The sequence below is a fragment of the Taurulus bubalis genome (genome assembly GCF_910589615.1).
Source record: "Taurulus bubalis genome assembly, chromosome: 5".
NCBI classification, from domain to species: Eukaryota; Metazoa; Chordata; class Actinopteri; order Perciformes; family Cottidae; genus Taurulus; species Taurulus bubalis.
The window spans coordinates 17,895,492-17,908,385 of NC_136593.1; the positions used below are offsets into that span (position 1 = coordinate 17,895,492).

Consider the following 12,894-nt stretch of genomic DNA (forward strand, 5'->3'; position numbering starts at 1 on the left):
CGATGAAGGACAGTCTCTCCTCTCAAATCTCTCCTGGGACAACCTACACTTGGGTTTCATTAAAGGACTGAAGGTGTGCGATTTAAGGAATTTAAGTGTCTGCGTGTGTGTGCCAATCCACAGATGAAAAGCAAGGCAGAGTGTAAAAGGAAGTAACATACATGTATAATATGTTGAATGAGCGATTTCTTGGAAACCCTGTCAAACTTTTTTACACTACTGCAGCTTAATCCAAAATCAATGTATTTCAGTATTAATAAAATCAACAGAAAAAGGAAGTCTTTTGAAGGAATTGGTATCGTTTGGTCCTTTGATTTATTTGGTTTCATTTTCTTTGATTAAATCACTTTCAAGCCAACTATTGATACGTTATCACAACATACAAGGCTGTTCAACACAGATTACATCGGATAACGGCGCCCCGCCCGATGGATAAACCTATGAGGCCGTGTGACCCTCAGACTAAACATAGGACATAAAAAGCAAAAACTTGGCGTAATGCAGGAGCAATGTTGGTTATCTCAATGCTCGACCGTTTGCATCTTTGCTCATGTAGACAATGACGTAAACTGTACAAACAGCTGAGTGTCTGCTTTCCCCCTCTGACGTTACATGTATTATCTCCTGTAAAAGTCAGTAGAATTAGTGGAGTTTGATGACAACGTCTTCCTTACTTTTCATCTGCTCTTCACCGCTATGATACTCGAATGTGAGGCAAACAAATGAAACCAGACCCTCGTATTGAAATAGTTGTTTTTAATCTCTCAAATTATATACACAGTTTTGACACTGTCTTCAAGGTATCCTGTCAATATACATTCTTGATTATAAAAAAAGCAAAGTACAGTTGTATTCTTGATTTTGTTTTCTCAGCACCTCTGAATAAATGTACTGATGGGACACAAAGAGTCGACAAGATAGTTTTAAAAAAACCCTTTGGCCTTCCTGAAATAGGCACAGATTTAAGCAGTTATCACAATGTGTTCAGCACTGAGCACTTCATAATTAAGACATGCTGTATAATATTCACAGCGTTGATAATCCATCCACCTCATTTGATACACAGATAAGGCTTTGGATGGATTAATGGATTTGTTTTGTCACTAAGAAAACAGACAGATTGATCCACAGTTAAGATTCAGCCTTTTGGAACAACTGTTTCATATATTTCACAAGAACAGGCTGTTTTCAGTCATACCGTACTTTTAAAAAACGAGGGAGCTGAAAATCTCTCTTAACTAATATTCCACACAAATGCCACACAGCGTAGAGAGAAAGCAGTGCCTATCGCTTTGGAAAATGGAATGCAAGTGTTGGATTGCTTTCCAACTTCTGACGGAGGGTCAATGAAGGCTTTATGATATTCCAGGACAAGATTATGTGGGCAAGCCTACGAGTTACAGAGTGACTTAGAAATAGAAAACAAAGATCTGCTAAATAACACTGCACACAAGTCTAACATTTTAATTATTCGCTGTATCGAGATGATACAGCATCTGAAAACCTGTGACGGAGACACAGAGTTGGCAGTGAAAGTATTATTGGTAAAGCTGGTGTTGAAACAAAAATAACAGCAAAGGCCTATGAGAGCAAAGGCTTGAGGTCCTGGAGGTCTGCATGTGTAAGAAAAGGCTGATGATGGTGATGCATGTTGGTAGTGAGTGGGCAGAGTGCGGAGAAGTTTTCTCTATTTGTTGATGGCGGCCACCGCTTTCTTGGCAGCGTCATCCAGGTTCTCTGCTGCGGTGATGGGCAGGCCGCTCTCGCTCAGAATCCTCTTGGCCTCGTTGACGTTGGTCCCTAGAAGGAGCAGGAAAAACACCGTTACAGGAAACCACAATACTAACCAAAAAAAAGAAAACGACTTAACAAGGTTGAACTTGACGTGCCATCTGCACTGATGTAAAAACCAACACTGTGTGAAAGACAAAGAGTTCCTTTGGAGGAATCAATGCACCTGATGACAGATGGATGGAGTTATGGGTGAACGGTGGTAGCTCTGTCTGTGAGCACCGTCAGTGAGGCAAGAGGACAATTTATTTGTATTTGTGTGTGTGGGCTGCAGCGAGGTCAGGGGTAGCAGGTGCTGGGTGATACGGTGGCGTCCATGCACCGGTAGACCCCCAACCAACCAGACAGAGATGGAGAGACACCCAGAGACGCTCTTCACAGCCCCAAGACTCCACACACTAAACTGGCTGCCTCACTGCACTGCGCAGCGCAGCCACACACACACACACACACACACACACACACACACACACACACACACACACACACACACACACACCGCAGTGGATGGAAGGACACAGAGAGGGAGAGCACTATGATGAAAAGAGGGAGCGAGTGAGATGAGAGAGAGCAAAAGGTCAAATGGAGCAGAATCGCCCACGCTGCTAAAACAACAAAAGCCAGCTGTTTATGTGGCATTTACTGATTTCACACATGAAGACATGGTGGCAGAGAAAAGGCCAGAGTCCTGTCTGATCTGGGAACAACAATTCTCTACTCTTTTTTTAACTAAACACATCCCATTCATTTTTATTTTGTTTAATTATTATTTTTTTTTGTAATTACTTCTGTCTTTATGTATCTGCAACACCTGAATAGCTCCAGGGGATCCATAAAGACATCTTATTTTAAACAGTAATTTGATCATCAATCACTTTTCACCACACAAGCGCCCTTTTTCAAAACTAATCTAGTTAGCTTCTCATTTAGATATCGATAATTATTATGCCCTATTATAATAATTATAAGATATGCTGCAATAATTAGTTGATTGACAGAAAATGTAAGCGGAAATGGCTTTAAAAATGTGAGTATTTGTCCTCGATGGTAGTAAACTGAATCTATTTAGGGCTTGGACTGTTGATCGGACAAAACATTTCACATGTTATTGACCATATGATTAAAAGAGAAAAAAATCTGCAGTTGAATCCATGAAAATAATAATTAGTCTTACATCAGTGTACAGTATTTACTGTATATGTGGAATTAAAATATTTGATTCAATTTTGTGCATCTGTCTTTCTGCATTCACTCTGGACAATTGTGTGAAATGGCACTGTGTGTGTGTGTGTGTGTGTGTGTGTGTGTGTGTGTGTGTGTGTGTGTGTGTGTGTGTGTGTGTGTGTGTGTGTCACTTACAAGTTGACCTTAGCTCTCCTGGCTGGCGTGTAATTAAGACTGCATGATGTGTGAACTCTCTGGAGGCCAGGCCACCCTGATCAATATACCTTTCATGAAGAATTCTATTACCAGCGCCACTTAACGCCTAATATTTCATCTCTTTTGTCCAGCTTGATAATAAGTCATTCCAAACACATTTGAAACAATGATGTAATTAATTAGAATACAAGTAGGAAGAGACCTTGCTCTGGTGCATAAACAGAGGATGGAATATTCTCTCTCTGTAGCAAATCTGTAGTCTCAATGGTGTCGCTCACACTCACATCGTTACTGAACACTTTACGTTCCATAGGCGGAGCCGTTATATCATACAGGCTTATCTGTCAGATGATTAAAACAAAGTTGCAGCACAAAAAGTTGAAACAACATGAGAAAAACCTCTGACAGAAGCAGCCATATGTGCCCACGGCATATAATACATAATGCAAGAGATACTCTGAAAAGACAAATATGACTATGGAAAGTGTATGTAGGCCTGAAATAAAGTAAACAACACATGCACTTCAATTTTCAAAAAAATATCAATGAGAAGCAATAGTGTGTGCGGCATTGTTAAGACACGGCATCTGTGCTACCTGTGTTATCCATGTAAAGTGTGAGGGAGGGGTCACACATCTGTGGGAGTGAGAACAAAGAGTCATGCATTGATGTGGGTCTTTCTCTGCATATATGTGTGTGTGTGTGTGAGTGAGTGAGCGAGAGAGGACTGCAGTTCCACTGTGAGCAGTAGGGAGCAATGATAGCTCACAACAGCAGAGGAAAGGATGGAGCCCGGCTGGAAACCGCACCACTAGGTGTGTGTGACTGTGTGTGTGTCTGTGTTTGTAGAGATTTCTTAGTATATAGATGTGTGTGTTCACCTGCAGCCACTAGGTGCTGCCAGAGACCTACTCACAGCCTGGACCCAGACAGTAATAAAATGCACTCGCACCAAGAACAACTTTAATTTTAAAGTGAAATACCATGAGATTAACTGAAAAGGCAAAAATAAAAAAGAGACCGATTTTCACTGCCCCATAGCACAACATTATTTACACAATCTCCAGGGTTTTAGGAGGTTATTCATGTCTGCCAATTACTAGAGATTTCTTTCCATTCAGATGCTCTTCAAACATACATCTTTTTTGAATTAGTGCAATATAACACTACAAAAAAAAAAAAAAAAAAAAAATGGTACGCTGAACTACACTCCACACATATATAAAGAGATAAAATACAGTTGCATAATGCATGGGATAATTGGTGAAACTTAAAATACAATGTTTGACAAGTACCTCATGGAGATACAAACAACTTAAGGTAACACTGTTCAAACAGTTTGAACACATGTTAAAACACCGAGCTGCTTTAAAAAAGTTGCAACATGTTGACGGCGAGCCGATGGCTCATGGCTAACAGTGCTAACAGCTAGTGGAGGCTCTCGTGTTACTTCATTCTAGATCTTTCCAAAAATAACAGTTATTTGCTTTAATGCTCTGAATGTTAAATACAGCTCCTTTAAGTATTTTGCCATCTAAATTATTGCCATTTTGTAGAACACATTTCTGTTGGATATCGACACCAATGTGTAAGCTTTCTTGGAACTATTGTTTAAAATGACTGCAGTGGTCAGGTGTATTAGGGATGGACGGGAGGAGGAGTACAGGGCAGTGGTGAGTGACTTTGTGAAGTGGGCCGGTGAGAATCACCTGCTCTGAACGTGGCCAAGACCACAGAGATGGTGGTCGACTTCAGGAGGAAGACGACAGCTCCTAGACCTCTGAGTGTTCTGGGAGAGGACGTGGACACAGTGGAGGAGTACAGGTACCTGGGTGTTTCCATCGACAGACGACTGAACTGGAAGGCCAACATCAACCTGTCTACAAGAAGGGGATGAGTCGACTCTTTTTCCTGAGGAAGCTTCGATCCTTCAATGTGTGCAGCAAGATGCTGGAGATGTTCAACCAGTCGGTTGTGGCCAGCACTCTGTACTTTGCTATTGTCTGCTGGGGGAGCAGCATTGGAGCCGGTGACACCAACAGACTTAACAAGCTAGTTAAGAAGGCCGGCTCCATCATCGGCTGAAGCAGGAGTTCCTGGAGCAGGTGGTGGAGAGGAGGAGTCTGAAGAAACTTTTGTCCATATTGGACAACCTGGACCACCCTCTCTACCACCTGCAGCAGGGCCAGAGGAGCACATTCTCCAAGAGATTCCTCACGCTCCGCTGCAATAAGGACCGTTACAGGAGAACATTCCTGCCGACAGCAATACGGCTTTATAACAAGTCACCTCTTGCTAGTTCCTCTGTGGATTAATTCATCACTGCACCATACATACTTTACTTTTTGCACTTTCTACTGTTTATCTAATTTACTTAATGAATACACTCTGCGGCTGTAAATATAAATATATTCTCCAGTTAGTTGTATTCTATTGTGTATGTGTATATATATATATATATATATATATATATATATATATATATATATATATATATATATATGACTTTATTTTAATTTGTATATATATATATATATATATATTTCTTTCATCCCGGTTGCTTCTTTATATATTTGATCTTTTATCTTGTGTGTTTGTATCTTCAATTGCAAGGCGCTACTGATGACGACAAAAAAATTTCCCCTTGGGGATTAATAAAGTATATATTCATATATTCATTCATTCAAAATGACACTTTAATGCGCGAGTCAATTAAAGGCCACCGCATTTCAACAGGATACTAAGGCTTGGGGCTGTGCCAAAAGGCTTGCGCTGGAGAAGCTCTGTTGACGCTGTAGTTCATAAATCTGTGACTAATTCTGTCCTAACGAGCTGAGTTTAGTGAATCTAAGATCTGATGAGAGGAGAAGAAGCCGCTTTATTCTCCAACTCACAGAGTTACTCTGTGCTTCTCGTGGCTCCTTGTATATCACAGGGAATTGTTGTCCCTGTGATGTGTGTTCCTTGCATAAGGTATAGATAAGAAAATAAATGATGTGAGGCTTGATAACTTATCTAAAACCCTTTCTGTGGTCATGGAATTAGCTTGATCCATTCGCTCTGAACTTTGTTTTTAATAAAAAGTGAAACTGTGCGACTTTTTGTAGAATAAATTACTTTTTTTAAGATAAATAACGGGATCTTTCTTTTACAAATGAATCGTTGAATTCATAACTAATAAAACACACCATTAGCATTTACCAAAGGCCTTTCTCAGACATCTGTACTTGCCAAAGCAGGAAAAGCACAGATTTGACTAATTACATGAACGACCATGCACAATAATTCTAATGTTATTGATTTTATTATTTACATAATTAATGTTGTACTGCGATGTGTTTTCATCAAAATGATGGCCGCTGTTCAGAAAAGTTACATAGCCTGTGCAACAGGTTTAATTGTTCTATAGGTTTGTGACAACACATAAAAGGTATACACAAAAATTGAAAAGCAGACTTTTTAAATCCGCTCAATATTTTTGTCCGTACTTAGTAGGTGTCACAAATACTTGTGACACCTACTAAGTAGTTCCAGTTAAACGGTCTGTTCACCGCTCTAAATTGATGCACTGGCTACATTATAGAAAATGTTATTCATAACAATGAGTGTAGTCCTTCAGTGCCTCATCCTCTGGACACCACGTGGTGGTGACTGTAACAAACAAGCTGCAAGGAGCAACTTACATTGCACCTCTGAACTCTGAGTCGTCTCTCACATCTCGTCTGCTATTCAACTCTCTACTTCAGGCTGCAGCCGACAGGACACATGGCTCCTCACGTGTTCCTGGAAATATTGATATTCATTTTAGGACAATGACATGACTGGATAGCGAGCTATGTACACTAGGCAATGTTATTGACTTTTAATCTTGCTAGCATAATGCCCTCAGATGTGTCCATTATTAGGAATGAATGGACCCCTCTTCAGATGCATTAATTTCTGATAATGGAAACCTTGCCTGGTCCTGTCCCACCTCAAAACCCTGACTGACCCACTCCTGGACCCCCTGCAGTTCGCCTACAGGGCCAACAGGTCTGTAGACGATGCAGTCAACATGGCCCTCCACTACATCCTCCAGCATCTGGACTCCCCAGGAACCTACGCCAGGATCCTGTTTGTGGACTTCAGCTCTGCTTTTAACACAATCATCCCGTCTCTGCTGCAGGACAAGCTCTCCCAGCTGCATGTGCCAGACTCCACCTGCAGGTGGATCAAATACTTCCTGTCTGACAGGAAGCAGCATGTGAAGCTGGGGAAACACGTCTCAGGCTCTCGGACCATCAGCACCGGTTCCCCCCAAAGCTGCGTTCTTTCCCCTCTGCTCTTCTCGCTGTACACTAACAGCTGCACCTCCAGTCACCAGTCCGTCACGCTCCTGAAGTTCGCAGATGACACCACCCTCATTGGACTCATCTCTGGTGGGGACGAGTCCGCCTACAGGTGGGAGACTGACCACCTGGTGACCTGGTGCAGCAAAAACAACCTGGAGCTCAACGCTCTGAAGACAGTGGAGATGGTTGTGTATTTCAGAAAGAACGCAGACCCACCCCACCCACCCACCCCTCTCACCCTGTGTGACTCCCCCGTTGACGCTGTGGAGTCCTTCCACTTCCTGGGCTCCATCCTAACCCAGGACCTCAAGTGGGAGCTGAACATCAGCTGCATCACAAAGAAGGCCCAGCAGAACATGTTCTTCCTGAGGCAGCTGAAGAAATTCAACCTGCCAAAGACAATGATGGTGCACTTCTACACTGACATCGTTGAGTCCATCCTCTGCTCCTCCATCACCATCTGGCACACCACAGCCACTACTAAGGACAAGGGCAGGCTGCAGCGCATCATCCGCTCTGCAGAGAGGGTGATTGGCTGTAACCTGCCGTCCCTCCAGACTTGTTCGCTTCCAGGACTCTAAAGCGAGCTAGGAAGATTGTCGCTGACCCCTCTCACCCTGGACATAACCTGTTGGAGTCCCTTCCCTCTGGCAGGAGGCTGCTGTCCATCAGGACTAAGACCTCACGCCAGACAAACAGTATTTTCCTGTCACCCCCAGGACTATTTCTTACCGGTCACTCCCCTGCACATGCCTTCACACTTCCTATTTAAAACACACGTCACTTGAACATACACTCACTTTACATTAATGTTATCTGTTTGTCTGAACACTTTATCTTATACTTAATGTAATACCCATTGCACTGTTGTTGTCGTTGATTGTTGTTTGTCTCATCTAACGTCTCAGGTCTAATGTTATGCACCTTCCTGCAAGAAAAAATCCTCGTTTGTGTAAACATTCCTGGTTAATAAACGGTTTCTGATTCTGATCTGAGAGAGAGAGAGAAATAGAGAGAGAGAGAGAGAGAGAGAGAGAGAGAGAGAGACACACACACCTGTTTATAATAGTACTGAATATGAAATAACAGACACTATTCCTTTTTATAGACTTTTTGTCACAGAGAAGATTACAGAAATAGAAGTGGCTTAATGGGGTCTCCTCATCTGAAGCAACTGTGCATTCATTTCACTACCTGTTCAGTTCTTTTTGGAAGCAAAGAGTAGGAAAAAGGTGCTTAATATATGAAAGTAATTGTTTATACTTAAAACTAAACATTTAATAAATGTATATATTTCAAAAAAAGTCAAAAAAAAGATGGTCAGGTCAGTGTCAAAAGGAGCCAGTCTCTGCTCTTTTATATTCTCTGTGTGTATATGCACATGAATACCTGTGTATGTGTGCATTAGCTGCAGCAGATGGCTATCTAAGCTATGATGACACCAACGGGAATGAAAGGGTAATTTCAACCATACTATTGGACCTCGCATCTCTTTTTAATTAAGTGGCAGGAATATGGCCAGACCACCTTTAAAGGAGAAAACAGCCACCACTGTTTGAGAGACAGTTGGGAATGGCTCAGGAAATCAATAGGCCAGGGAACAGAGTTAAGTGAATGCAGTCACCTTTTTTTTTTCCTGGACCCTGAGGGCTATTCAAGGGGATTTTTTTCCCCCACAATGGCAGACAGCATCCTCAGAGCAATATGTCCATGTTTGCACTGTGGCCAAAGGGGGCAGTACAGTTCTTCGTCATGCATCTCTTACTTTCAATACCTTAAACATGTGTGTCTACATACATTTTGTGCGGATTTCTTTGCATACTTATGAATATAAGTGCTTATACTGTCGCCACAAACTGAGTGTGTTTTAGATCGACTCTATATTAGCCCGCACTTCAAGCAACTCTATGAACTAATTCCACCCTATCAGCATCTAGACAACATGGCCCTTCTCCTCCACATATGGGAATACATAACTCTCCACCAATGTAATCAACCCAGGCCTTTTAAAAAGAGCCTTCCCAATTAAAAGTGTGCCAGTTAATCCATTCTGATCCCGTTGAAGAGCGCTGGGCTGCTCTTGCTGCCCGGCGGTCAGCCTAGCAAGCTGAGCTGATTGATTCTGAACCAATCTTCTCCACAAGACTGCGGCCCAGGATGTAATGACCCACAGCTAAAGCTTGGATTAGGCCCGGGCCAGGAAAACGTGGTTGGCCCAACCGCCAGCAGTGACCTTCTGTTTGTGAGTCAGGTTGCATTACATGGTGTAGTATGAGAAATATGCGGTGACTAATTAAGGGGGTCTGTTTTGATACCTCGCCAATCCAGTCGCTTCTGTGGCGACGCAGTTCCGGAGTTGTGTGCACACTCTTCAGCTACGTGGTCAATCGGCAACATGAAGATGGTGCAACATTTTATTTGTGTTTTAAGTTTAAGCAACACATCAGTTCTTGCTACAGCTTCAGTTCTGGTAAAAAAGTTATTTCAGACAAAAAAAGTCCCTCGATTACACACCGAGAATAGTGAAAACAATGTCAATTTTTTTTTAAGGGATGGTGATTCTTATGCTTTGCTTAACGTATGTCTCACACTTTCCACTCACACTCTGAACAGCCATGTCTATACTGAAGTGCCTCGGTGCACAGTTGGGTTCTAGAAACAGCTTACACACCCTGACCTACAAACCATACTAGCAGAGTGCGTGAGGACATACAGTATGAACACACACACCTGCTCTGGACACACTCAGCAGGATCTTGACAATTAAGCTAACCACCAACTGGCCCCCGAGCCTCTGGGAGTCACCGCTGCACGCGCACGCGCACGCGCACACACACACACACACACACACACACACACACACACACACACACACACACACACACACACACACACACACACACACGGTTCATTAGCATACACAGGTGAAAGGTGAGCCAATCAGTGCATCTCTACGGTTATTCTGGCTGGCGCTAATGACGGGTGCGGCACAATGTGACACGTATGAGAAATGCACTGCTGTTCTTACTGGGACGTTGGGCCACAATGAAGATGGATCGGCCCCAGAGAGCACAGCAGCAATAATACAATGGCTCCAAAGTTTAAAACAAGGAGGGAAAAGATGTGCTTTAAAACATGCAGCACTTGTGCTGTTTACCAGTAACACTATAAAGTGATAATATACACATTTCTCACTTAAAAAAAAAAAAAAAAAAAAAAAAAAGGATAAAATATATATTAAAAAATTTATATAACTAGCTTTATTATCAGTAATTTGTTAGTGTTTGAATGCTTTATTCCATTGAAGTTGGAGCTAGTGGCCATATGGGTTGTGACGATGGGGTCAACAGGCAGAAAACATTTAAAGACATGGTTCTTTTTTATATTTCACTGATCTTTGTATTGCACATTTCTACCTTCAAGCCGGACCACCAGCGGCACCTTTAGCTCCAGCTCTCGACAAGCCTTCGTGATGCCGTTGGCGATGATGGCACAGTTGACGATTCCACCAAAGATGTTGACCAGGATGGCCTCAACCTGTGAAATAAGAGAATAAAATAAGGATTAAATCCAGAGGCATTGTGCAAAGGATGTACATTTGTCATATACAACTTTCATTATGATGGGTGAACAAGGTTTGTCCACGCAGAAGCACATGACAGTCAACTATTGACAAATCCTTTGTAAAGTTATTCAACACATCAGTACAAAACTAATTGTTTCAAGATTGAAGTCTCTTGACTGAGGAAAACATTTAGTAGAGCAGCCTCCCCACCTTTGTGTACAATACGACATGCAGCAAGAGGCTATACAACACTGTCACACCGAGGCAGAATAAAGTAATATATTGTTGAAGTTAAGAGGGCAGCAGCAGGTGAAAAAGGCAACATCGGGGCCAAATAATAAAGCAATATTTCAATGGGAAGTGGTGACATGACAAACAGAAGCTGCACACCTGGCTTGTTTTCAAAACATTCCAATGCGGCAGAGCCATGCATCATATTAGGCCTTTAAAAACTGTGCAGTATAACAGTCTTTCCTTTCTTCTTAATAGAATGTAAAACATGAATTCACAGAGAGCGTCCGTCTTTTCAGAGTTTTATTGCAATAAACAGGGTTCAGATGTGGATCTCCCTGCTTGAAGGAGATACTGAAGGAAGTTCAGATGAAGGAACTTCAATACATATTCTCACCCTTGGCAGATGTCCTTAAACGCAGTGTTTTGTCTGTGGATTCACAACCTTATTTCTAGAGAGAGATTCTTTCTTCCTCTGTCTGCTGGGAATCAAAAATAGCGGATAACATTGTCTGGGAAGCCGAAGGTTGAATCCCACGAGAAACAGAAAGAGACAAGGTCTTAGAGCTAATACAACATAGATCCCGCCCTGCTCGAGACTCAGTTCAAATTCAATAGCTATCATTCGCAAACGTTAAGATGTTCTTATGCCGTCACGATTACACATTTTCCAAACAGCCATCAAAAACAAACTTTTAAGTTTTGAAAACGCTAAGTTGTGCCAAACAATCTCACCGTCTGTGCCGCTTTCCCTTCAGCTGTCTTGCAGTTTCTTTTGCAAAATATATCTTTACTTTCTAACAAAATTAGCATGAAGCTGATAACACCAAGTAGTGAAGCAAGGCAGCTAGAGAGAGAGAGTGTGTGTGTGTGTGTGTGTGTGTGTGTGTGTGTGTGTGTGTGTGTGTGTGTGTGTGTGTGTGTATGTATGTGTGTGTGTATGTGTGTGTAATTACACTAACAATCTAGCACTTGGTAATTACCCTGGCTAGCTCAGTGGAAAAGTAGACTGAGAGCACACAGGATTAATCCTCCATGTTTGTTTATAATCACTGCTAATCTGTTAGCGGCGATTTGGATGAGCAGCTTGTGGGTGTTTGTGCGTGCCTGTCGTAGACGTGTATGTTTTCAGTGTGTGGTAATGATGTTTATAGGGAGAGGAGATCAAGGACTTGGATAGCTATCAGAGCAACAGCCACGGCATGGTCCTCTACATGCTATCCCAACGAGCACCTCCTTATGAACAGCAGCATGACACAGGGCCAGGAGAGAGCTCCGCAACAAATACAGACGGGCAGCAGCGTATAGACTCAGGCGTCATGTAAAGAAAGTGAGCAAGCTGTCAGGTTAACAGAGAGCCGTTTCATGCTGAAGAGCTATATCGCACAGGGATGTGACCAGGAACGTACAAAAACAAGGAGTGAAGTCAGGGAAGCATTAGTTCCAAAACTGCAAATGAACACGACTCAGATGATCAAATGAAAAACAAAGAAAAACAAAATGAATCACGACCTCCAGATTACTGTAATAATACATGATGAGGTGCTGTAATTTATTTAAATAATGGATGAGGTAGAGGCAAAGAATAGCAGTCCA

The 12,894-nt window shown here is 42.2% G+C and overlaps 1 protein-coding gene across 1 annotated transcript in view; it reads right to left on the reverse strand.

Annotated features, from left to right (window-relative positions):
- Nucleotides 1-747: 747 nt before the first annotated feature.
- Nucleotides 748-12,894, reverse strand: part of suclg2 (succinate-CoA ligase GDP-forming subunit beta) — a gene marked incomplete at its 5' end in the record, with an annotated part of 85,802 nt that continues 73,655 nt past the window's right edge. The window contains 2 exon segments of the mRNA XM_079217880.1: nucleotides 748-1,800; nucleotides 10,919-11,039. Coding sequence (XP_079074006.1) covers nucleotides 1,688-1,800; nucleotides 10,919-11,039 — 234 coding nt within the window. The 3' untranslated portion in view covers nucleotides 748-1,687.